Genomic DNA, 24,790 nt, shown 5'->3' with positions numbered 1-24,790 from the left:
TCAAGTAAAATCAATCTCTACCATTTTCATATACATCTTATTAAATACAACATCCATACACAAATATTTCCCCCCGTGTCCTTTTTAGAAGAAAGAAGCATGCCATGATCATTGCCTGTAATGAGAGCAGGATCAAACCTGCTGGTGGTGAAGTCAAGGGGAGCATTAAGGGAGCAGGACTGGGCCCCGTGGTTATAGCCCAATGATATGTAAGGGCTTCATGCTGACCACCCCCAAATCCCATTGAGTGTTCAGCCCGGGATCAGGCTCTGAGCTATTTATCCAGACTGCATGTTAAACCAGAAATGACCTTTTGCTAAAGACCACTCCTGACGTTGTGCACTGTCTGCAAGAGCTGGCCGGGCCACTGCAGCGCAAAGGTGCCAAGTCATCTAATATGGCGAGCAGGTGGACTAGCCAAGGACAGTGCTGTAAAACGATTGTGCACATCCAGCGGCATCTAGGGAACCCTCTTACAAAGAAATCCCTTTTTTCCCAAGCCAATGCTGCTCTCCTCAGAAGTTCCCTGGCTCCAGGTTAACACTCTGCCCTGGAACGAGGTGGGATTCCCTAGCGCCGTAGCTGTCTGTGTTCGGTGCTGAGCGCCTCCCCAACTCCTGCGGATCTCAGTAGGCAGGGAAGGCGCTCAGCAACTTTCAGGATCAGGCTTCTCAGGACTGGGCTCTATAAAAGCCTATAAAAGGTTTTGGAAAGGTTGCGGAGGGGTCAGGGGCCCAGAGCAGAGGGGTTCTCCAGGGGACGGGTGGGTGGGTGGGTTGGAGAGCAAGCCTGCACCACACTTACCCTGCAGCAGCATCTCCTGTCCACGGGGCTGGGACCCTGGAGCTGGGAGCCGGTCGCAGCTCCGCAGGACAAGAACCGCTGCTGCAGGGTGTGTGCAGGGTCACTCTCCAACATACACACAGCGGGGAAGGACTAGGGTTGTGGTGCCGGGTCGAGTGCTTTCTGCAGATGCCAGTGCCGAGGAGGAAGTGGTGGCGGCAGCAGCAGAGGAGGCCTATGATTTTTGGAGTCCCACCCCACACCCAAATTTGCAAAACAAGACACAATGCAGTTGGTGGGTCTCCTTAGTAAAAGAGTCTAAACAAGAGCCACTCCGAACAGGGAAAGCAACCTTCACTGCCAATTTGGGACCAAAGGAAACCCAACCATTTTCCTCTGCTCTTTTGCACCATCTGTTCTGAGACGCCTACTACGGAGCAGAGGAGACTGGAGCCCCAAGTCCAGTGCAGTGGTCTGGCTACCCAGGCTGCAACACCGACAACCGCTGCAGCAGCTGTAGTGGCAGATGTTGAAGGATTTACCGCAGGATGGCATTTGACCTGGCTAAGTACCTATGTGTGGAGAAGATCAAAAGCAGTAGGGTACTCCAGCTTTACCACTTTCTACGGCTCTTGGAGCCAGTGCAGCTACAGGAGAACACAGAAGCTTTACTGTTAGAGATGCACATGCCAGTAAAAACCCAGCTTGCCTCTCAGTTCCCAGGCTGAGTTGTAAGGTTGACCATTAGAAAAGCCATTGTTACTTGTAAACTGGGTAGAATTTGCTCTGGAGGCGTCGAGAGCCCATAAACGTGGAACCCCATGTTTCTACACTTTAGACAATGTAAATTTTTCAGGGTAGAACTGCACTTTAACCCATTCAGTGCTGGTCTTCAACTGTACCCACTATTGCCTCCATACTGGCACATTCCATTTTCTTAGCTGTACTGGGAACACTTAGTAGCCACCAAACAATCTGTGTGTCTAATAGAGACATCCAGGGCACCATCTCAAAACAAGCAATGATTCCTTACATTGGGGTGTCTCTAACTGCTAACATGATTGCATAACTGTAGAATACCAAGCTACCTCACAAGGTGTTGTGGGGGTTATTTACTTGATGTTGGTGCAGCCCTTGGAAGTATTAAGCTCTGTATAAGGGCGATGTATTTTAATAAAGATTTTAATATTGTCCTCCAAAATCCGGTTTTTGAAGAATACCAGATCCTCTAAAGAGCATGCACACACGACCAAGGACAAGAGTCTTTGCTGTGCTTCTAAGAGGCGCAGCACAGAATGAGTAGCCGTGAGGGAGTAGCCTAAGATGCCTTTAAGCTGATCCCAGTCTTAGGTTGTTCCCTGGCCCCCATTGTAACTGAGATAGCCCTGAGGGACTGTCTACATTACAGCAGCCTCATTCGGTTGCCCGATGGATGGCAACACAGCTCAGAATCTCTGCAGTGCTGCTGCCCAACTCCTAACAGGTTCCTGTCATCCTTAGCCCTGTCCCTGGCCTGCCCCTTACACTAGGAGTTAAGGGGGTCCTTGCAAGGCAGTTTACTGTGGTTACTGTCCTGAGGGAATCTGCCCCCAGCCGTATCAGGGACTTTAAGAGCCCTTTGTCCAGCCCTTTTTTGCCCCAACTGTCTTGGCTTTGAGGGTGGGTGACAACCTTTCATGAGCACCTGTTTGTTCAGTGTAGTAGCAATAACAGGGATACACAAGAGGACACTCAGTGATCCACTCACTCATACCTATTCCACTCTGAGCTAGTGAATTTTGCATTTAGGATGCTGCAGAATTACATGTGTGGAATCGCTCGGCTTTGTTTTTTCCACCTGAGTGATGGGTTTGGTGTATTATTTCCAGGGGTGAAAGTAACTTAAAGGACTTACCAGTACGCCGGAGTCATGAGCAGGGCGCGTGGCCTCAACCGGAAGAGGTGGGGCCTTTAAATACCCGGGCCCTTTAAATCAAGATTTAAAGGCCCAGGACCTTCGGCTGCGGCTGGGAGCCCCAGGGCCTTTAAATCACCCCTGGAGCTCCCAGCTGCAGAGGAGCAGAGCCCCTGGCCCTTTAAATCACCGCCGGAGCCCTGCCACTGCTACCCCAAGGCTCCGGCAGTGGGGCTCGGGAGGCAATTTAAAGGGCCCAGGGCTTTGGCCGCTGCAGGGAGCCCCGGGCCCTTTAAATTGCCAGCCTGGGGAAGCTGGTCCAGTCCAGCACGGCATACTGGCTCTTGCCGGTACGCCATACTGGACCGGACCAGCTTACTTTCACCTCTGATTATTTCCATAAAGAAAAAAAAGTTAAGAAACTTAAACTTCCACTGAAGTTTAGAACAGAGCCACTTTCAGCCCCACTCAATACTGTTCTGTCCACCAGAAATCCTAGCTAGTCTGATTGAGTTGCACAGACTTTTAAAAGCCACCCTCCATTTTTACACCTATATTGTGCAAGTAAATAACTACAGGTGCAACGGATGTCCCTTGGACATTATCCACTGAGTTATTGAGTATTATTTAATTAGTGGTGTGAAAACAAAAGCTCAAGGAAGGCAGGGTTGAACACTTGATCCAGTGATGAAGTCATGTGGCTGATCGACCTTTCCTTTCCAGCTTTGTCCTAGCAACACTTGGACATCACACACTGTTAGTCTGCAAATTGTCCTTTCCTTTTTCATCTCCGCCTTCCAGTGCAGGCTGATTGTGAAAGTCAATTAGGAGTTTGTAGGCTAAGGCACCAGCAAGACTTCCCAGTGTTGGAGCTACAAGTGGGACCCACCACCAATAATCTCCAGCCCTAAAAGAAAAGACAGGACAGGTTTCTGGTGAATCAGAACATTTGCTTTGCTGTCATATTCTACCCTAGGTAAGCTAAGTTTGTCTTTGCTACAGAGTCAAGTTCTAATCTAGCAAAGTTATTTTTCCCCACAGAATGTATTCATACTGGAGGGAGGTGAGCTATGATATTATTTTGCACATTTATAGAGCTTTCTGTCTGAGGATCTCAAAGACTTAAAGGGCTCAGTCCAAAAATCAATGGAAAGATTCTCCTGGATTTCAGTAGACTTTGGATCAGACCCTAGATGAATTAAGGCTCAGAATAGCCTTTGAGGTCTGCAGGTATTATCAACATTTTACAGACGGAATCAGAAAGAGAGAAGGCCAATGCCTTTCCCAAGGTCACACAGGAAACCTATTTCAGCATAAGGAGTATAAACCAGGTCTGAGTCCTTTGCTTACCCACATGACCATCTTTGCTGTAATGGGAATTGAAACAATGTGTGACTCTCACTTAATCTCACGGTGAATGGCATTTGCCTATATCCAAATCCACTACAAGTAGATCCCGGTGCTGTTGAAATGTGTTTTGATTATTTGATGGCTCACCCTTAGCTACTATTTTAAAATACGTTAGACAAAGCAATCAGAATTGGACCAAGATTCTGTGCCAGCCAGTCAGAATGCTGGGTGAATGTTGTGGCATATGAAAGAGCAGCGTTCCCACTGGAGTAGGGAACCAACTTGCATACTGGGATTCCAATTGGTCAGAGATTAGTTTCTCCCTTTAAGTGCTTTTTAAATAAGGGTTAATAGAGTTTACCTTGTATTAACACATTTTTCAGGTCACATATTTGTGATCAGTACAGTGTAAAAGGAAAGAAGGTAACCTACCTAAAGACTTCAATTCCCCAGCCTGCTATTGCAGTAAAGATCCTTGGAGGCAGGTCCCTGGAGGGGTTTATTGCATATCCAGTGTTTATTCCCATTGTCATGCCGATCACTAACACCAGGAGCCCAGTGATCACAGGCTGAGTGCCCTCTAGGGCTCCATTATTCTTCTTGTCATAGATGGCAAGAATGCACAACATGAGCACCGCTGTGGCAAGGAACTGTGGGATCGGGAGAAAGCACAGGTCAGTACAGAAGTGCATGTCGAGACCAAAAGGAGTCACTGGAACATGTGAAAGGAGCAGAGCCCAGAGTCAGGAATCAGGACCTGCAGCAGAGCTAATCTCTAGGCAACCTTGTCAGGACAACTGACCGCAGCAGCTGCTTGATTAGCCACGCCATCTGATTAGCTGCAGGGGCCCAGCAGGTTGGCTCTTAAGCCAGCAGCCGCAGCAGCTCACTGGCTTCTCAACATGCATACTGGTGCCTGCTCCTGTGTTACCCGGTTCCTGCTGCTCCTGCCTTGAACCCCTCCTCGATCCCATGTTCCCTCCAGTTCCTGCCCTCCAGTTTGACCCTGGGTTCTGACTACTGACTCTGGCTTGATCCTGGCTCTGGTATCCAGTTCCTACCCTCTCGTTTGACCCTTGGCTTTGGCTCTGGACTACTCAGGCCCACACTGACCACTAGGCATGCTGGCCGCTCCAGTTTCTAGGCTAGACCACCCTCATCCTGGTTGACTGACAATTTGAAAAGATACATTATCCATGGACTAGCTGGATTGTGAAGCATTTCACATCCAGGTCGCCATTTTGAATCTGGCTAAGGTTGAGAGTAACCAGAAGTTGTTAGTATCTCGTCACAGCCAGCCTGTGTGAAACAAACAGAGGACCTTGCCCCATTCCAAATGAGTGTGTCCACAGTACAAGAGCCACTAACATAATTATACATGTGTAAGTGTGTCCATATAAACTATTTTTCATGTCCCTCCACCTCTCAACCAAAGTACCTTAGTTATTCTGAGTCCACTTGTACCAGACTCAGAGGGAGCCATAAAAACCTGTAACAATGAGCCCAAATAGCTTTTCTAGATGTAAAAGTGTCATGACTTTCAAGTCCATTATGTCAGCCCCTTCCAGGGCAAGACTCAGGGGATCTGCGCCCAGTTGGGAAGCTGTGAATCCCCACTTTCTGATGGAAAAAAGCTCCCATTTCTAGCCCTCCAGCATCCCAGCCATCCTGGGCCAGGATTCTGTTGGAGATGACTGCATTTGTCCCTCCCCACTTTGTGAGAATTTGCCCATAGATAGTAAGGTTCTGCCTTTTGCAGCCATTCCACACACACATCAATGGGAGCTGAAGACTTGTAGCTACTGGGAGCTCTCACTCTCATTCATCTTCTTCCCCAGCAGCGATATACTCTACATTGCCTAGAAGACAGAACAAATCTGGGGACACCTGGAGACTCTACAACTGTCACTATGTTACACACCATGGCCACTCAGAACTTCACTAGGACAGAACCCAGATCCTCCTGCTCCACAGGCACGGTGGGGACAAGGGAGGCGATTGTAACTAGAAGCTATGGGATGAAACCAAGGAATAGCTTAGAGACATTTCATATTAGACCAGATGACACACTAGCGATAATTAGGGAGCTGGAGGGAATTGGTCCTGCGTTGGCTGGAGAATGGATTAGAGGGCTCTACAGCCTCTGTCCCTCCTAAATCAGGCTGTTCCCCATGTGGAAGAAGGAGCAGGTTTGGCCCCAAAATGACAAATCTTACAAGGATCAGTGGAGGCTCTGGCTCCTTCTGCTCCCCTATTGGCCCCCAGGTTCTCTCCGCTCCCGCCGTTGGGACAGCTCCTGCTGGAACTGTGCAGACATGAACTCTGGGCCCAGAACCCTACATACAGGAGGGTTCCACAGCACCAGAGCCCAGATTATCAGTAACTAACTCACACGCTCTGCAAGGTGGATGGCACGACAATGCCACCTCCACCCCCTCCCATCCCTCAATCAGGCAGGAGCTCGTACGCTGCAGTGCCCTGGGGAGTGGAAGAGGGAGTAAACTGCACTGTGAAGTGGCTTTCCTGCTGCTGTCCCCCACAGGTCAGGCTTGCCTGGATCCCTACACAGAGAACCAGGGAAGGGTTTTAAGGTGGACTGCAGTCATGCTGATTGCTTGACAGCTGAACCGTGCTCCATGGCCAGAGTATTTGGGTTCTGAGGAAGGCTTGTGATTCTCACCTCCTGGACTAGTGCAAGCAAAACATGTCTTGGGAAGATGCACTCACCCTCAGTCACCAGGATTGCAGCCAAACTCACAGAGCCTCTCTGACCAGTTCCTGGCAGGGCAGGGGTCTCTGCCTTGAATTAGAATGTTGGCAAGTAGTTCTGGCCATAGCACGGTGGAGATGCTGCACCCACACAGAGAAGTGGGGTCACAGAGCAGGGAAACAGCAACCCAAGTTATGGTCCTGATGAACCCCAAAGAGGCTTCTTCACCCAGATATATGAGACATGAATTTTTGCCTTATGTTTGGAAATAAACAAATAGGGAGTGTTCAACAAGAAACCTGGAGTGGGGTCCACAGCAAAAGAACTGCTAACAGAAGATGAATCACAAACAATAGAAGAACATTGTTTACATGGATTCCACATGCCAGCAAGGTGAATAACGCCCCTGTAGAGCAGGACTGCTACAGCGCTGCCAAATTACTGCACAGCCCAGTGGAGACGGCGCAAACGGTAATTTCATCACAGCAGACACAATGTTGAAGGAAGGAATGATGTTCTGCATGTCACTCCATGAACAAAGGGTTAAAGGCCTTTAGGATCTGATCCCGAGAAGTGCTCCCGTAACTCCCATGGACTCAAGCAGGGCCTAAACCCTCAGGTAATCCTAGACACAATCACCATTCCAGAGCACATCTCTGCCCTCTCCGCCAGCAGCAGAGGATTTACTCACAATGCCAGAGTTGATGGCTTCATGGAAATTAACATACAACCAAGCAGCAGCCTGACTGCTAGCAATGAGCAAAAACAACCCACCAATATTCCCACAGCTGGAAGCCACCGCTTTAGGAGCCACATGCTAAAAGAATGAAGAGTGAGAAAGGCGGGAAGTTAGTCATAAATGTGCAGCACATGGAGAGCTCATCCTCCAGACTTCACCCCGTCCAGGTCTACCCTAGGAGCCTCATTCCAGGCACCTAATTCTCTCTATGCTGCTCCGCCATGGGGCTGAAGTCACAAGATCAGCCTTTTCCTAACAACTCTCTCCACCAGCCTATTCGGAGCTGGCTCAGAGACCCCTGCATGATGCACAGGGAGCAGAGAAGCCCCATATGTGTCTGCCCTTCCCTCACTGCCACAGGGTGTGAGTGGGTGCTGATGCTCTCCTAACCCTGGGTACATTTCAACGGTGATGGACCATGGAAATAATTTTTGAAAGAAAACAAACAAAAAACTGTAAAAAGCTTGAAACATTCTCAGTAGCAACCAAGTGCCTTACAGAGCAGTCACCTGTTGGAACAGACAAATGCGCTCCAAACGGAGCTCTGCTTCGGTACTGATCGTTCACTCCCCCATACTAAGGCTCCAGCCACCCTCCTCTGTGCTCTGTTTCCGTGCACCCATCTGCCAATTAAGCCACAGTACTTCAGCTAGTCACCTTTAAATTCAGCCCGCTGTGCCGCAGCCAAACATCCTCCACTGTACGCTCATCAGGGCAGTTGATGTGTCTTTTACAGGGCTGAGCATGCTACTGCTGCTTAACAATAACAGCCCTCTGCATTAAACCTGCAACAGCACCTAGTCACCAAGCCAGGCCGCTGTGACCACAGCTGTGCTCCAAACACAACGGTGACATGGCAGAGAAATCCTGAGTACTGACCTCATTTACAAATCCTCCCAGCAGAGTCATATACGGAGCAGGGTAGGTGGCGAAGATCCCAGCTGTGCCATTAGGTCCCGTCACAATGAAGCGTCCATCCGAGTATTCACACAGCGCATCTAGGAGAAAGGGGAGACATGGGGTTAACCCTGCTGTTGACGCTGGCCCACACAGGGGCCCTCAGACTGTGGTGATGAGACATGAGGGTAAGCTGAGGAGGGACAGCAGGATGGCCCCACCCTGACTAAATGCAAACACATTGATTGCAGTCAGGACAGGCACAAGACAGAGTGGAGGGGGGGAAAGAGACGTGGCCAAGCAGCCACTCCTTTCCCAGGAAATGAGTTCATGGAGATCTTGTCTCCCTGAGACTTTGCCCAACAGAACTTTATTATGTCCACAGGCTCCCAGCCCCCACTGTGTGCCTCTCTGACAAGCAGAGGCTTGGATGTGAACTCTGCAGGTACTGGTGAGGAAAGCACTGGGGCCTATTGGGAAGAACAGAGGCTGCTTCTCTGCTCCCCCACAGACTTTTCAGACATGCCTGAGCTGGCCCGTAGCAGCTCCCCCTCCTGGGAATTGCTGGCAGAAAAATAAATGCCAGTCCCTTCTTGTCCAGACTTGCAGTGGGGCTGAGCCCCCCACCCCACCCCAGTGGAGGTCAACAGCACTGCAGCTGCTCAGTAGTTTTTAAAAGCAGGCCATATCCGCCTGCCTCCTTTGCTAAGTCTGCACCCCTCCCTTTGGGATCCAGACCTCCCCACAGTAACCTCAGCCCCTGGGACTCCTAGTAGGCCTGCCTGCAATGTACTACACTTGGGGTGGCACTTGCAGACCTTTGAAAGCGTCGGCTGTCTCAGAATGCAGCTGCCTGACCACTAGGCAGCTTTAGGCAATGGGACTACAGGACACCTGCTTTCCAGCAAATGCATTGCCTTCCTGGGTACACTTCAAGCTATTGGCTATGATCTCTAAGGCTATATGGGTAGGGCTGCACTGCACTGTAAGCCCAGGGTTTGAACTCAGGCTCAAGCCTAACCCTCTTTCTGTCTACACACAAATTATGCTAACCCAGAGTCCCACCACCCCCTAGTGGTGGAGGGTTCGAGCAGGAGTCAAGTTGGGACCCAGAGTCCATGCCCTATTGCTTTGCAGTATAGATACAGCCCCACTGAACTCATGCTCTGGGAGTCCACCAAAAGTATCCCACATGCTGACTTTCTTTGTTTTCTGCATAGTCAAGTTTGATGGACAGTCATGTTTTCCCATGTTGCACCATGAACAAAAGGCTAGAGCAGCCATATTTGGGGAGGGCACTAGGAAGTCTGGGATATGGGTGGTTGGACTCAGGCTCGCAGTATCCAGTGTAAATGCTGGAACCCCAGATTAGGTTCTGGGGCTCAACACTTCCCAACTTGGGGTTACAAATGAATATAGACGCTCAACTACCAGTTCTACCAACCCATTGCAGTGCAGACATATCCTATATGGCTAGCCAAGAGCTGGCCCTCTCCCCCAAGACACAACAATAGATGAGGTAGTGGAGGACTCAGATTAATGGTCCCAAGACTTAGCTGTCTGGAAGCTGCTGCCAGGCATTCTCAGCTGAGCACACTGGGATTTGGTCCTTAAGGTGTCCTTAAGGTGTTCTGAATAAGCCCAATTCTTTTGGTCACAGTGCAAAGCCCATCTCTCTTGTCAGGGGCTTGCTGGAGGTGGGTGGGAGGGGATAGCATTGAGTTGTCTATTTGATTATGAACAGAGATCCCGAGGCAGATAAGAGCGCTCACCTTATATAGATCTCATATAGACAGGAATATACTCAAGGACAAACATAATAGTGTGGTTACCACCAGGGATCAAATTCAGACTCAGCTTTGCAGGGTCTGAGTCCCTACAGTGAGAGCCGCAGGATTCACATCCCTCACTGGGAGCTGCAGAAGACTCATCGGTTCAGTGGATCAGGAGCAGCAAGTGAACCAATCCATTCCCAGCAATTCCCATAACGTTGGAAAAGCAACCATACCATAGTACATGCAGAACACTAGGGATGCTGCCAAGAAGGAGCCCAGGAACTGGCCAATTATGTAAGCTGGCAGCTTTCTCCAGGGAAGATTTCCTAAGACGCAGTGTGTGAAGCTTATTGAGGCATTCATATGAGCTCCTGTTTAAAAACATACATATATATGTATAAATACAAACACACACACACACACATATTTATATACACATTATATCTGCTTCATAAATAACATGCCTATGGCAGTGCAACAACTCTAAAGCCCCATAGTTGATGGTCAACACTGAGACTAGAATCCTGCTCCCAAAACACCAAGTGCCAAGAATTCAGAAGCTTATATCCACTGCAGACAAGTCCCCTCCATGCTGGAGCAGGTGAGCCAGCCGCTCCAGGAAATAGCAGGGGTGCCTCTAGCAGGTCTGATTCTCCGGTGCCTTGCACCTTGTGTCGTCATTTGCACCTGCGGAGAGCAAGTGCAAAATGCTACCATTGGCATGGAAGAGATCACCAGTGTCCCAGCTCCTGTGTTGCCAGTGAGTTAGTTCATTGCTCCATCCCACGCATCAGGGAGCTTGAGATGTTCTCCCATGCTTTGCTAAGTTGCCATTTGTTTCCGGCACAGTGAGTGCAGCAGGGAACAGACCTATGGGCTCACTGGGCCCTGATTCATGCCCTGCACCTTGTAAAACAAATCACAACAGTAGCACTTACACCCACTTGCTATCGCTCTCCACAGGTGTAAATGAGGACACAAGGTGCCGGGTAATGGTGAATCAGGCCCCATCACAGCTCCATGCTGGGTTCTGAGAAGTAACACACTGGCTGAGCATTTCTGCTCTACAGTCCAGGTGCTGTTCCACTTTCCCCTGCAGCCATAAGTTACATGATGACAAGCACCAAGGGCTGACCCTAAGCAGGGCAACGCAGACTAACCTCCCCTAAAGTCAGTGGGAGCTGCAGGGTCTCAGCACCTCTAAAATCAGGCCCTACGTCTGGTTTTAAAGTAAAAGGTTGAGATACAGGGAGGGTGTAGCGGGGTTAGGGTGACTAGACAGCAAGTGTGAAAAATCGGGACAGAGGGTGGGGGGTTAATAGGAGCCTATATAAGAAAAAGCCCCAAATATCAGGACTGTCCCTATATAATTGGGACATCTGGTCACCCTAAGCGGGGTGGCTACCCGCTCCAGCCCTGACAGGGTTGGAACCAGCCCAGGGAGAGGGCTGGAGGGCTGGGAGAACAGCCCAGGCTGAGTGGGAAGCAGGCTCAGCAGGGGCCACGCCCCAATCAGGGCCCAGCTGGCCCTATAAAGGCTTGAGCCTGGAGCTCAACAAGACATTCTCTCTCTGCTTGTAGAGAGAGAAGGGCCTGGCTGCAAGGGAGCTGAGCAGGGTACTGGGAGTGGAGCAGGGCTGGGGGAAGGCTAGAGGAGCTGTGGCGCTCCAGCCTGGAAAACCCCCAGGCTGTAGGCCTAGCTGAGGGCCTAAGACCAGTACCGGGCAGCCCAACTATAGAGAGAGGCAGCAGGTCCAGCCCAACCTTGCCTGTGATGAGTGGCATGTACTGCAGTCTGCCCCAGGGAGTGGGGCTAGATGGTGACTGGCAGTAGCCGTACACTGAGGCGAGGTGGGGTTAGTGGGTGGGGGTTCCCCTGGGGGGGGGGGAGACCCTGAGACTGAGGGGTTCTGCAAGGGGGTAGAAACCCAGTGAAGGGGCACCGGGGTCCTGGGAGGGACGCGGGGGCCAGAGAGCAGTAAGGCAGATCACCAGCCTGCAGGGGGCGCTCCTGGCTGGAAAATGAGCTAATTCCCAAGGACGACCAGCAGGAGGCGCCGCGGGGCTGAAACAAGCCCTTACAGAGGGGATGACAAGCCCTGGGATTTCCAAGTGAGAGCCATAGCTGAAGGGCTGAGGAGCAAAGCCAAAAAGGCAAGAACACACTATATCTGAGCAATAACCTGCCAGAAAGGTCTTCAGCTTAGCTCTGCTTTGGGAAGCGTGTTCTCACTGTTATTAATCATTCCTTAGATTACAGTTACACCCCAAGGAACAGTCAGCATGGATTCACCAAGGGCAAGTCATGCCTGACTAACCTAATTGCCTTATATGATGAGATAATTGGCTCTGTGGATGAGGGGAAAGCAGTGGATGTGTTATTCCTTGACTTTAGCAAAGCTTTTGATACGGTCTCCCACAGTATTCTTGCCGGCAAGTTATAGTATGGGCTAGATGAATGGACTATAAGGTGGATAGAAAGCTGGCTAGATCGTTGGGCTCAATGGGTAGTGATCAATGGCTCCATGTCTAGTTGGCAGCCGGTTTCAAGCAGAGTGCCCCAAGAGTCGGTCCTGGGGCCGGTTTTGTTCAATATCTTCATTAATGATCTGGAGCAGTGGTCCCCAACGCGGTGCCCACAGGTGCCATGGCGCCCGCCGGGGCATTTATGTGCGCCCGCCTAGTGCCCAGCAGGGGAGAGAAGCCACGGCCCTGCGCCTGCTGGGGACAGAGAACTCGGGGGCTGCAGGCGCCGGTGTTCTCTGTCCCGGGCAGGTGCAGGGCCACGGCTTAAGCCGGAGAGAAGCCATGGCCCTGCGCCTGCTGTAGACAGAGAACTCCGGGGCTGCAGGCTGCGGGCGCCGGTGTTTTCTGCCCCCAGCAGGCGCGGGGCCCGCCTAGTGCCCAGCAGGGGAGAGAAGCCGAGGCCCCGCGCCTGCTGGGGACAGAGTACTCCGGGGCTGCAGGCACTGGTGTTCCCTGTCCTCGCGGCTTCTCTCCGGCTTCTCTCTGCGTTGCTCAGAACTGCCGCCAAAAAAATAATAAATAAATTACCGCTCCGACTCTGCCGTCCCAAGAATGGACATAATGCCGCCCCGTAGCATGTGCTGCCCTAGGCACGTGCTTGCTCCACTGGTGCCTGGAGCCGGCCCTGTATGTGAGTATTCTTCCGCTGCACTGATACTGCTGTTTATTGTGCTTTGTGATTAATTATTTTTTTAACATTTTGCCCCCAAATGAGTGGTTCAAATAAAAGACAACATAGGTATTATTTCAATGCAGAGTGGGAAGAATCCTATTGTTTTCTTGAAAATAAAGGGAAATGTGTTTGCTTATTGTGCGGGGGCGCTGGTGCAGTGCCGAAAAAACATAATGTCGAACGCCATTTCCAAACTAATCACGGCTCTTTTGACATTAGCCGTCCGCTTAAATCTGAGTTGAGACAGGTTTGATTTGAGTTGATTAATTTTCTTCTATCTGCCCAGCCATCTGTTTTCACTAGACAAGTGTAAAGTCTAAAAATGCTACTATTGCTTCCTTTAAAAGTGCTCATCTGCTCGCAAAGAAGAGAAAACCCTTTCAAGATGGGGAATTGCTGAAGGACGCGTTTTTGACTGGTGCTGATTGCCTGTTTCAAGGATTTCCTAACAAGGGTGAGATTTTGTCAGCAATACCAGACTTGCAGTTATCAGACAACACAGTTACGAGGAGGATACATGCAATTTCAAGCGACGTGCAAACTCAGCTAAAGGATGACTTTGAAATATGTGACTGGTTTTCACTGCAATTCGATGAGTCGACAGATATATTGGATCCAGCGCAGTTGGCAGTTATGGTGAGGATGGTATTTAGTGACTTCACCGTAAAAGAAGAGTTACTAAAAGTATTGCCCATGAAAGGGCTAACAAAGGGTGAGGACATCTATAATTTATTCAAATCATATGCAACATCAATTAGTATGCCACTACACAAGCTGTTTGCGATCACCACTGATGGGGCACCATCAACGATGGGCAGCGCCAATGGATTCATTGCACTCTGTAAGAAGAATGAATCCTTTCCGAACTTTATGTCTTATCATTGCATTATCCACCAAGAAGCTTTGTGCGTCCAAGTTCTTTCTTTTCAACACCTCATGAATGTCGTTATTAAAATAATTAACTCTATTCGAGCTAAACCTTTGCAACACCGACTTTTTAAGGCCCTGTTGGAAGATGTTGATGATAAACAATCTGATCTTATCTTGCACACAGAAGTACGATGGCTGAGCAAAGGTAAAGTTCTTGCACGTTTTTTAAGCCTAATTGAAGAGATCAAAGAATTTCTGAAGTCCACAAATCAGAACTTCGAGCAACTAGAAGACTCCAGCTGGTTAATGGACTTGGCTTTTCTTGCCGACATCACTGACAAATTGAACATTTTAAATCTTGAGCTCCAGGGAAAAGACAAACGTGGCTCAAATGATAGGTTCTGTAAAATTTTTCAAAGCAAAACTGATCTTGTGGATGTCACATATGAAGACGAAGTCTCTCGTACGTTTCCCAAGTATGAAGAAAATGGTATGTGACAGTGATTTTAACCCACCACCATTTGTTATCCACGTTCAAACACTTCTGGAACAATTTGAAAAGAGATTTCACCAGTTCACCATCATTGAGCCTGTAGTTGCCTTTCTTGTGAATCCTTTTACTTGCCAAATAGAGGTAACAGAAATGGCTACATCAATTGCAAGTCTCATTCAAGTAAGAACAGAAGACGTGGAACTGGAGATTTTGGACCTTCACAATTATATTGTTCTAAAATCCTGCGCAACAGATGAAAACTTTTGGAATCTGGTTGACCAAAAAAAAGTTTCCTGCCTTAAAAAATGTAGCAAGATTTTATTTTGTATATTTCGGTTCCACTTATCTATGCGAAGTTCTGTTTTCAACAATGAACATCATAAAACCAAAATACAGATCTCGGCATACAGATGCCCATCTTGACGATTGCTTACAAACGGGAATATCATCCTACTCTCCCAACTACGAAAAATTGGCTGAAGAAATGCAGTGCCAAAAATCACACTGACTTTATTAGAAAAACCACGTGAATTAATGGTACCTATTTTCCATTAAGCGCTGATGAACGTGTATGATTAACTTGTGTTTAACTTTTTTTCATATTTGTTTGTTTATTGAAATCCAGATACAAGTAATAATACAAAGAATATTTTTAATTAACCATAACTGGCTATGTTAAAGTAAGAATAATAAATATATTTGGACCAGCAGTTCAACAATGTTTTACTTTTTTAAAATAAATAAGATGAAAACTGTTTGATATTTATTTTGTAAAAACTCCTTAATTTTTCTTACAGGTAGATAAAAAAAGACAGGGTAAGGTGAAAGAGTAATTGCCGAATAATTTAATTAATACCTTTTACATGTAAAATTACCTTTTTTATCTTATGGATTCATGTAGTATGTAATATTAAATATGATGTTTTTCGTATTACTTAATGTACAAATACAAAATAAGCCTTGAAAAATTGTTGGCGCCCGCCACACTCTTCTGAAAACATGAATGTGCTACTGGCCACAAATAAGTTGGGGACCACTGATCTGGAGGATGGCGTGGACTGCACTTTCAGCAAGTTTGCAGATGACTCTAAACTGGGAGGAGTGGTAGATACGCTGGAGGGTAGGGACAGGATACAGAGGGACCTAGACAAGTTAGAGGATTGGGCCAAAAGAAACCTGATGAGGTTCAACAAGGACAAGTGCAGAGTCCTGCACTTAGGACGGAAGAATCCCATGCACCGCTACAGACTAGGGACCAAGTGGCTAGGCAGCAGTTCTGCAGAAAAGGACCTAGGGGTTACAGTGGACGAGAAGCTGGATATGAGTCGACAGAGTGCCCTTGTTGCCAAGAAGGCTAACAGCATTTTGGGCTGTATAAGTAGGAGCATTGCCAGCACATCGAGGGACGTAATCATTCCCCTCTATTCGACATTGGTGAGGCCTCATCTGGAGTCCAGTTTTGGGCCCCACACTACAAGAAGGATGTGGAAAAATTGGAAAGAGTCCAGCGGAGGGCAACAAAAATGATTAGGGGGCTGGAGCACATGACTTATGAGAAGAGGCTGAGGGAACTGGGATTGTTTAGTCTGCAGAAGAGAAGAATGAGGGGGGATTTGATAGCTGCTTTCAACTACCTGAAAGGGTGTTCCAAAGAGGATGGCTCTAGACTGTTCTCAGTGGTACCAGATGACAGAACAAGGAGTAATGGTCTCAAGTTGCAGTGGGGGAGGTTTAGGTTGGATATTAGGGGAAACTTTTTCACTAGGAGGGTGTTGAAGCACTGGAATGGGTTACCTATGGAGGAGGTGGAATCTCCTTCCTTAGAGGTTTTTAGGGTCAGGCTTGACAAAGCCCTGGCTGGGATGATTTAGTTGGGGATTGGTCCTGCTTTGAGCAGGGGGTTGGACTAGATGACCTCCTGAGGTCCCTTCCAGCCCCTGATATTCTATGATTTGTATGTGGCCGATCAAGTCCGACATGGCTTGAAAGCGCACTTCCAGCAGGAAGGCCCTGGCTCGCATGGAGTCGAGAACCGATAAATTCTATGTGTTGAACCAGCATTAATGTGGATTTTTCCATGTTTATTAGGAGACCCAGAGTACCGCAGGTGGAGCGCACCAGATTGAGGCTCCTCTGGACCTGCTCCACAAACTTGCACCGATCCCCATTGGCATCAGCGATGGGAGGACCCTTGTGCCAGATGTGCGCTACGCACAGAAGTTCATAGAATCATAGAATATCACGGTTGGAAGGGACCTCAGGAGGTCATCTAGTCCAACCCCCTGCTCAAAGCAGGACCAATCTCCAGACAGATTTTTGCCCCAGATCCCTAAATGGCCCCCTCAAGGATTGAACTCACAACCCTGGGTTTAGCAGGCCAATGCTCAACCACTGAGCTATCCCTCCCCCCACTTGAAGTGCTGGATGCCGTATCGGGCCGCTCCAGCTCCGAAGCTGGGCGCAGGGCAGCCTGCATCAGGAGTGCCCTGAGGCGTATGTCGTGCTTTCTTTGTGTCCGCGGACAAAAGTTCTGGCAGATGCAACAATGCTCCTTTATATGTTCCTTAATCTTTTTGTCTCCTTGTTGCCATCCCTTCGTTTCTCTAGGGACTGCCTGCCAGGGATGGTGTCACTTTAAACATCCAGAAGCATTTTAAACTGGGCAACATGGAAATGTTCTCTGGCTTCCAATCACCGTGGGGTGAGATGGCCTCTCGCTGTGGGAGGGAAACTCTGTAGTTTGCTAAGTTTTCCCCAAACGCTGCTGTTGAGAGTGGGGTTTGCCACATACCCTCCAGCACCATCCTGGAATGAACACGTGGGACCATCTCTAGATCAAGGAATCCCAGAGCTCTGGGCAGATGCAGGAGAACCACAGGGCCATCTGCGCAGAAGCGGAGAGCCGTGCAAAGGTGGAGATTTCAGCGCTGAGGCTCCTTGCTGCACGCTGCTCCTAGAGGAATGGAACCTCCTCCACTCAACATTTCCACTTTCCAGGCTCTCAGCACCCAGGTGTGTTACAAGGCTCTCCCCTCAGCCATTCACTCGCTGGGGTTTGGCCTGCACTGGTTGGATAGCAAAGCACCAGTTCCTTTTCCCAGGAGGTACTGAGCATCTCCCATCGAGTGCCCCAGAGCTGAGGGTGCTCAGTTCTTTGCAGGATCAGGCCCAGAAGAGTAAAGGAGGCAACCCAACCATTCGGCTGTACCTCTGGCTCACTTATACAGACTCCAGTGAGCTTCCTGCATGCCACCCACTAGGATATATCCAGTGTCCCTACGGGAATCTGCCATTGCTCATGGGGCTGGACAGTTGGCCACTACAGGATGCACAACACCATAATCCCTGGTACTAGCACATTTCATTGCTGTCCTACTCACCAGAGATGCCGCCGGCTGCATGAATTCCCATAGTCACGCCAATTCCAAATGCCAAGTTGATGCTCAGATACTTCCCATATTCTCCTTTTCCTAATATCACCTGAGCAACACCACCTATACCAAAGAACTGATGCAGAGAAAAAGAGTCATGCGTCACACAGTTTGCTACGGCTGCTGGCAGGCAGGACAGCTCACCACCCTCTAGAAATCCCTTTCACAGCTCGTTTCTAGCTCATTTCAGAGCACCTTCTTTTCCAAAGGTGAGTCAGTGGGAAGCCTGAATGGGGATATAGTGGGGGTGGCGTGGGGAGGGAACAGAGGGAAAAGCCAGGGATCAGCAATTTTACATAAACAAACAGACCCAAACTCACAGGAATTTCTCCAGTGATCCATGGGCAGATTGTATGCATTCGTGTGTCCATCGCCTCAGTGTTGCATTTGGAAAGCTACAGCTACCTCAAAGTCACATCCACATGTGTGTGTTTTAGACAAACTCAGAGACCTGGGATGAGATCTGGAACAGATTTGTAACAGGCCCTGGCTTTGATTATAGAATCATAGAATATCAGGGTTGGAAAGGACCTCAGGAGGTCAGCTAGTCCAACCCCCTGCTCAAAGCAGGACCAATCTCCAGACAGATTTTTGCCCCAGATCCCTAAATGGCCCGTTCAAGGATTGAACTCACAACCCTGGGTTTAGCAGGCCAATGCTCAACCACTGAGCTATCCCTCCCCCCATCACTATCAAGCTCAATCTCAGTATCTTTATACATTTGCTTTCTGTGCTCTCAGTAAAGGATTTCTTTTCACTGCTCCTCCTGTCGGCTGGACCAAACTCAATACTTGAAGCATGTGTGCTAAGGCTGCTCAGGTAAAACTCTAATCCCAGATCTGTGACAAATATATTGTTTTTATAAACTTCTCTTTCTTTCTCTCTTGCTGTTCCCTGGCCCTCAGGAGCTAACAAGGCCCTTTGCTGTCAGGCCCTGATCCAAAGCCCATTGAAGTCAATGACTCTTTCCATCAACTTAGTGAGATTTTATTAGGCCTGCAGTCAACAGAAGTGACCAGGACACGCGTCCTTTAGAGTCAGTTGGCAATGCAATTATATTTCTGTTAGTCAGCAGAGTGAGCTACCAGAGAAAGGTGACTTTTCTTTACTCTGGACTTATTGTGAGTTATCTCCATGAATTTCCTTGCCTTCATTGGAGTGGTTAGTGCCATCACACAGTGAATCACATCATGGTCCTCAGTGGCTCTACTGTTCTCGAAGCGCCTGGTAAAAGAATCACTGCCACACTACAGCAAACAGTAAAGCAGTTCCCTGAAGTTCTCTTAGACCATCCCATTTCTTCAAGGGTTGTTTTGCTTCCAGTCACACCTGATTATTACCCAGCTATTTGCATGCAAGCAGAAGCTTACTCCTTTCTAATGAACCTGCTCCTCTAGCCTGATTCAGCTGGTGAATCCCTTTCCACAATACACTGAGTAAGGTGAGTGCATTGTAAGGACACTGTCGCCTGACTGCTGGCCCCTTTAAGGAGATTCCGGGGCCAGGCTACCAGTGACAAGCTAATTTAAGGGGAACTCGCCTTGCTAGACAGTTAATTGAATGAGCATCTGAGCCTGAAAGGAGGCCATCAGGGCCCAGTTGCAGGGAGGTGCTCCCAGAGAGAGAAGGGATAGAAGCACATGGAGAAACACAGGCCCAGAAGAGGAGGGCTGTGAAATTTCAAGTTTATCCCAGCAGGGGAATTTTGTCTTGCATCCTTTTGGACTGTGTGGGGCTCTTAAGGGGCCCTGATGGAAGGGAAACTGAGGTAGGAAGTGCCTGCAGCACCACACTAGGCCAGGAGGGGGCACTAGAGGGCAAGTGTGCCCTGCAACCAGCATCCTGCTAAGGAGGTGAAGAGCCCACTAAGTCACTGCATATTAGTCACAGACCCTGATGCACATCATGGACCCAGTCCATGGCATTGGCTCACTAAGGGTCTGCAGGGTACAGAAGGGGATTGTTCCAATTGCAGATGCCTAGGCACATGGATCGTGGGGATTTTGATGATATTTATTTATATTCTAAAGTATTAATTTGGCTTGGAACCCCTCATTATCTCTGCTGCTCCTGTCCTCCCCTCCAATGTCCGGTATGCCCACTTATTGTGTGGCTTGCTCTAATTCAGGCTGTCAGCTCTTCAGGCCAGGGAGTGCATGTAATATGTGTTTGGGCAGTGCCTGGCACGCTGCGGCCCGGTGCTGCTTGGAGATACTGTAATGCAAACAAATGGTAACAAGAATCCTAGAAGATCCTGCACTGCACATTGCCAATCCTTCTCTGTGACAGACATATTACAGGGAAGGGCGGATGCTGCAAGGATGTGTTCGTGAAGGCTACAGTGATAAAGTGTTTGCTGCCCAGCTCCTAATGGGAGGGGCCAATGTGCAATATCCCACAGGGCCACCTCGTTCATCTGTCTACTCCATTTCTTAAGGAGGAAGATTCTAAGTCAAGATGGTCACAGGTTGAGAAGATGTTGATCTCCAAAATGCCTGTGGGTCCCTCTCACATCTCCTAGTTGACAAGAATCATAGAATATCAGGTTTGGAAGAGACCTCAGGGAGTCATCTAGTCCAACCCCCTGCTCAAAGCAGGACCAACAACAACTAAATCATCCCAGCCAGGGCTTTGTCAAGCCGGGCCTTAAAAACCTCTAAGGATGGAGATTCCACCTCCTCCCTAGGTAACCCATTCCAGTGCTTCAACACCCTCCTAGTGAAATATCAGGAGGTAGCCATGTTAGTCTGTATCCACAAAAACAACAAGGAGTCTGGTGGCACCTTAAAGACTAACAGATTTATTTGGGCATAAGCTTTCATGGGTAAAAAACCCTCACTTCTTCAGATGCATTTGAAGAAATGAGGTTTTTTACCCGCAAAAGCTTATGCCCAAATAAATCTGTTAGTCTTTAAGGTGCCACCGGAGTCCTTGTTGTCCTAGTGAAATAGTGTTTCCTAATATCCAACCTAGACTTCCCCCACTGCAACTTGAGACCATTGCTTCTTGTTCTGTCATCTGCCACCACTGAGAACAGCTGAGCTCCATCCTCTATGGAACCACCCTTCAGGTAGTTGAAAGCAGCTATCAAATCCCCCCTCATGCTTCTCTTCTGCAGACTAAATAATCCCAGTTCCCTCAGCCCTCCTCGTAAGTCATGTGCCCCAGCCCCCTAATCATTTTCCTCCACTGGACTCTTTCCAATTTGTCCACATCCCTTCTGTAGTGGGGGGCCCAAAACTGGACACAATACTCCAGGTGTGGCATCACCAGTGCCGAATAGAGGGGAATAATCACGTCCCTCGATCTGCTGACAATGCTCCTACTAATACAGTCCAATATGCTGTTGGTCTTCTTGGCAACGAGGGCACACTGCTGACTCATATCCTGCTTCTCGTCCACTGTAATCCCCAGGTCCTTTTCTGCAGAACAGCTGCTTAGAAAGTTGGTCCCCAGCCTGTAGCGGTGCATGGGATTCTTCTGTCCTAAGTGCGGGACTCTGCACTTGTCCTTGTTGAACCTCATCAGATTTCTTTTGGCCCAATCCTCCAATTTGTCTAGGTCACTCTGGACCCTAACCCTACCCTCCAGTGTATGGAGTCCTGGCTCCAATTAGGCAAAACCACTGAGAAAGATCCTTGCCTTCCTGTCTAGTAAAGTAGATGCAAGGCTCAAAATTCCATCTACTGCATCACCAGGCACTACTCCAAAATATCATCATTTTGTATTTTACCTTTGGGATCAGCCAGAGTCAGGTTAATTAACTCCAGCTCTGCTGGGTTGTCCCAGAATGCAGCACACTGGGTCAATGCAAGTCCCTTTTTACACTTAGGTTCCACTTTTTCTTTCTCTTATTTTTAAAACTAAAATAGAAGCTATGAAAGAAGAAAGTTGTTTGCTGAGCTTCTAGTGAAGAACTACACGTGTATATGGCCGAATTTTAATGAGTTAGGCATATACTGGTGTGGGTTTGCACATGCAATCACCGCCACTGCAAGCAAACACGAGATGTTTATGCACGCAAACAGCCAGGCAAATGTATAAAGAGTCACAGGCACGTGCAGCTACCCAATCGTAATTACTATTCATATTACCATAATGCAAGGCCAGGATTGAGCGAGGCATTGTATAACCATAACAGAGACAGAGCTTGCAATCTAAGTGCATGTACATCAAATCTGCATGTACAGCTGCTGGAGTTCTTTAGAGCAATGGTCATGTTCACCTGTGTCTGTCCAACACGCACCACAATGAGGACCTGAACTAGACTGGGCCTTTCGAGTCTTTCACAATACAAATGCATAAGAATAATAACAGCATTTTTGCATATATTAGCAATTGCATGCCTGAGAAACTCAGGCCATCTCATGGTAGGATACCATTAAATACATACATTGAAAGACATTTTGTCACTATTTAGGAAGAAATCTAGCTGGAAAACAGGTGGGTCTCATACTAAAGGCCTGTACCTGCTTCTACTGTCAGTCACTGTGTGTAGGAAGTAATACCAAAACCAGGCATGATCAACAACAAGGGGGGAGATTTTGTGTGATCTGGAGATCAACATTTGCTAGGATAATGCAACCCGAGGCTAATTCCCAGTTTGCTTTAATTACAATAATTAAAATGATCAGATAATGTGTTCTATCTTCAATGGGTTTTTACAAATGTTAATTAACCCCCAACATGCCTGGGAGGTGGGTAAATATTATTGTTCCCATTTTACAGAGAAGATTTTAAGAAGTGGTAATTGTCAAAGTCGGGATTAGAAGGCGAGAGGTCAGCTCCCCAGCCCTGTGCTCAGATCCTGCCATTGGCTCACTGTCCTCTTGGACAAGACACTTCACTTCTCTGCCAGTTTCCCCATCTGTATAATGGGGATAATAATACTGACCTCCATTATGTGTGCAGAGAGAGAATCAGCACAGGTGCCACCTTGACATAACCAGCTTTTTGCTAATAATTAGCTGCTGCTTTGTGTCATTTACTATATGTTTGTTGTTCTTTCATAGAAGAGAGTCATTTCATCCCCAGGCTGCTCCATTCCTGATTCTCCTGAACTCTGTCTCTGCTACCTTCTGTCTTGTCTCTTTCCCCTTGGAGCATTTTGATAGACTCTCAAGGCTCATACAAAGCTCCCAGACATGATAACCACAGCTTAGAGTTAACCATTAATAACCTGCCAGCGCTACAAGCACTGAAGGGGATACACAATGAGAACAGCACATTGCTGAACCTGCAGTTCACTAGAGAAATGTATGCATCAGCCATGCACACACTTTCACAAACAGTGTCTCTTCCTTACCATCAGGAGGAACGTCCCCAAGGCCTCAGCCAGCGCCTCCCGGACGGTTCTGTTTTTGATCGCGAGCGCTTTCTTAATTTTCTCCAGCATTTTGCTCTCTGGCTTCGGCTCACAGCAGATGGTGTCCCTGTTGTGAGAGCAGATCTCATTGCACAGAACTAAGTTACCCTTTGAAACTTACCACCTTCCCTTCATTCTCTCACAGCTCAGATCATTTGGTTAAAGAGAAACAAACCAATGAAGAAACCACTAGCCTGAAAGTCCTTTTTTTTTTTTTAACCTTTCATCTTTGCACTGTGAAATACCAGGGCAATTATGAGCTAAATGAATATTACACAGATTTGCATTTCTGCTATGAGACAAAACAAACCCTGCACGTCGCAATGTAGAGTCTGTCCCCATGGAGATGGACTATAAACATCTTGGTTACGTTCCTAGAACCTCACTAATTCTTCATAATCTTTTACACAAGGGACACGCCAATGAATACCTCAGATTATCCGTGTTTTGTATTACAATGATCTGGCTCATGTGTAGGTGCCAATGCCCTTTAATGGATGGAATTAGAACAGCTCAGCAGTGTGTCATAGGCTCTGTATTGAAACCAGCTCATGGAGATTTTTCTTTGGCTTCTGTGCTTTTAGTGCAGGAGAATCAGAGATCTGCCCCTACTATCACTTTGAAGTTCTGAGTGGCTCTGGTGTGCAGCAAAGTGACATTTGTGAAAAACCAGGTGGCCAGAGATCTGCTACTGTCTAATATTTCAGTTCGGACGATGGTGCTACAGGAGAACATTTTAGTAACTCGGTAGTTGGGGGCTCTTCCCTTTGAGTCAATAAGAAACTATTATAAACCCCCTCTTGACTTCATCTCCTCCTTTACATCTCAGGCCCTTATTATTGTGGATTTTTGGATTTAGTATTTTCTGATTTCACTTGTTTCCATTTTAAAAAAAATTAATTCCATCTTTATGAGTTTTTTTTATCAACATTGTTTGATACATAGACAACAGTTAAGTAGCCTTCCTATAAATGCATAAAAATGTTCAGAATTGGATTGCAATGGGAAAAACTGACTTTGCACACACACACAAAAATCCTATAATTTAAACAAAACTCCTTCAGATATACAGTATACGGTAAAAGTAGCACATTTGAAATGACTTTTTTAAGAGGCACGCAGTATTATGACCAAACTGACATTGCTGAACAGTAATACGAGAAGTCCATAAAAGTGTGAGTGTGAGAGTGTGTGTGTGTGTGTTGGGGGAGTGTGCGGGGGGAGGAGTGTGTGTGTGTGAGAGTGGGGGGAGTGTGTGCGTGAGAGAGAGAGAGACAGACAGTG

General features: G+C 47.9%; 1 protein-coding gene across 1 annotated transcript; it reads right to left on the bottom strand.

Annotated features, from left to right (window-relative positions):
- Positions 1 to 3,424: 3,424 nt before the first annotated feature.
- LOC135880153 (aquaporin-7-like) lies at positions 3,425 to 23,545 on the bottom strand. Its single transcript, XM_065406307.1, has 6 exons — positions 23,447 to 23,545; positions 18,091 to 18,217; positions 10,382 to 10,519; positions 8,356 to 8,474; positions 4,460 to 4,677; positions 3,425 to 3,584 (listed from the first exon to the last, which is right to left on the bottom strand). The coding sequence occupies exons 1-6, from the start codon at positions 23,534 to 23,536 to the stop codon at positions 3,425 to 3,427; spliced, it is 852 nt and encodes a 283-aa protein (XP_065262379.1). The 5' UTR covers positions 23,537 to 23,545.
- Positions 23,546 to 24,790: the final 1,245 nt, after the last annotated feature.

This window comes from Emys orbicularis, chromosome 6 (genome assembly GCF_028017835.1).
Source record: "Emys orbicularis isolate rEmyOrb1 chromosome 6, rEmyOrb1.hap1, whole genome shotgun sequence".
Taxonomy (NCBI): domain Eukaryota; kingdom Metazoa; phylum Chordata; order Testudines; family Emydidae; genus Emys; species Emys orbicularis.
Note: the sequence above shows the minus strand (reverse complement) of the source record. Positions and strands in the feature narration are given on the sequence as shown.

What these genes read in the sequence shown, in the direction of transcription:
- LOC135880153 (XM_065406307.1), bottom strand. Translation starts at nt 23,536, where the DNA reads ATGCTGGAGAAAATTAAGAAAGCGCTCGCGATCAAAAACAGAACCGTC. An exon ending in TGCAGCCGGCGGCATCTCTG is followed by an intron (nt 10,520 to 18,090) that starts GTGAGTAGGACA and finishes GTTTTTAAACAG; the next exon opens with GAGCTCATATGAATGCCTCA. An exon ending in TGGGAGGATTTGTAAATGAG is followed by an intron (nt 4,678 to 8,355) that starts GTCAGTACTCAG and finishes CCGATCCCACAG; the next exon opens with TTCCTTGCCACAGCGGTGCT.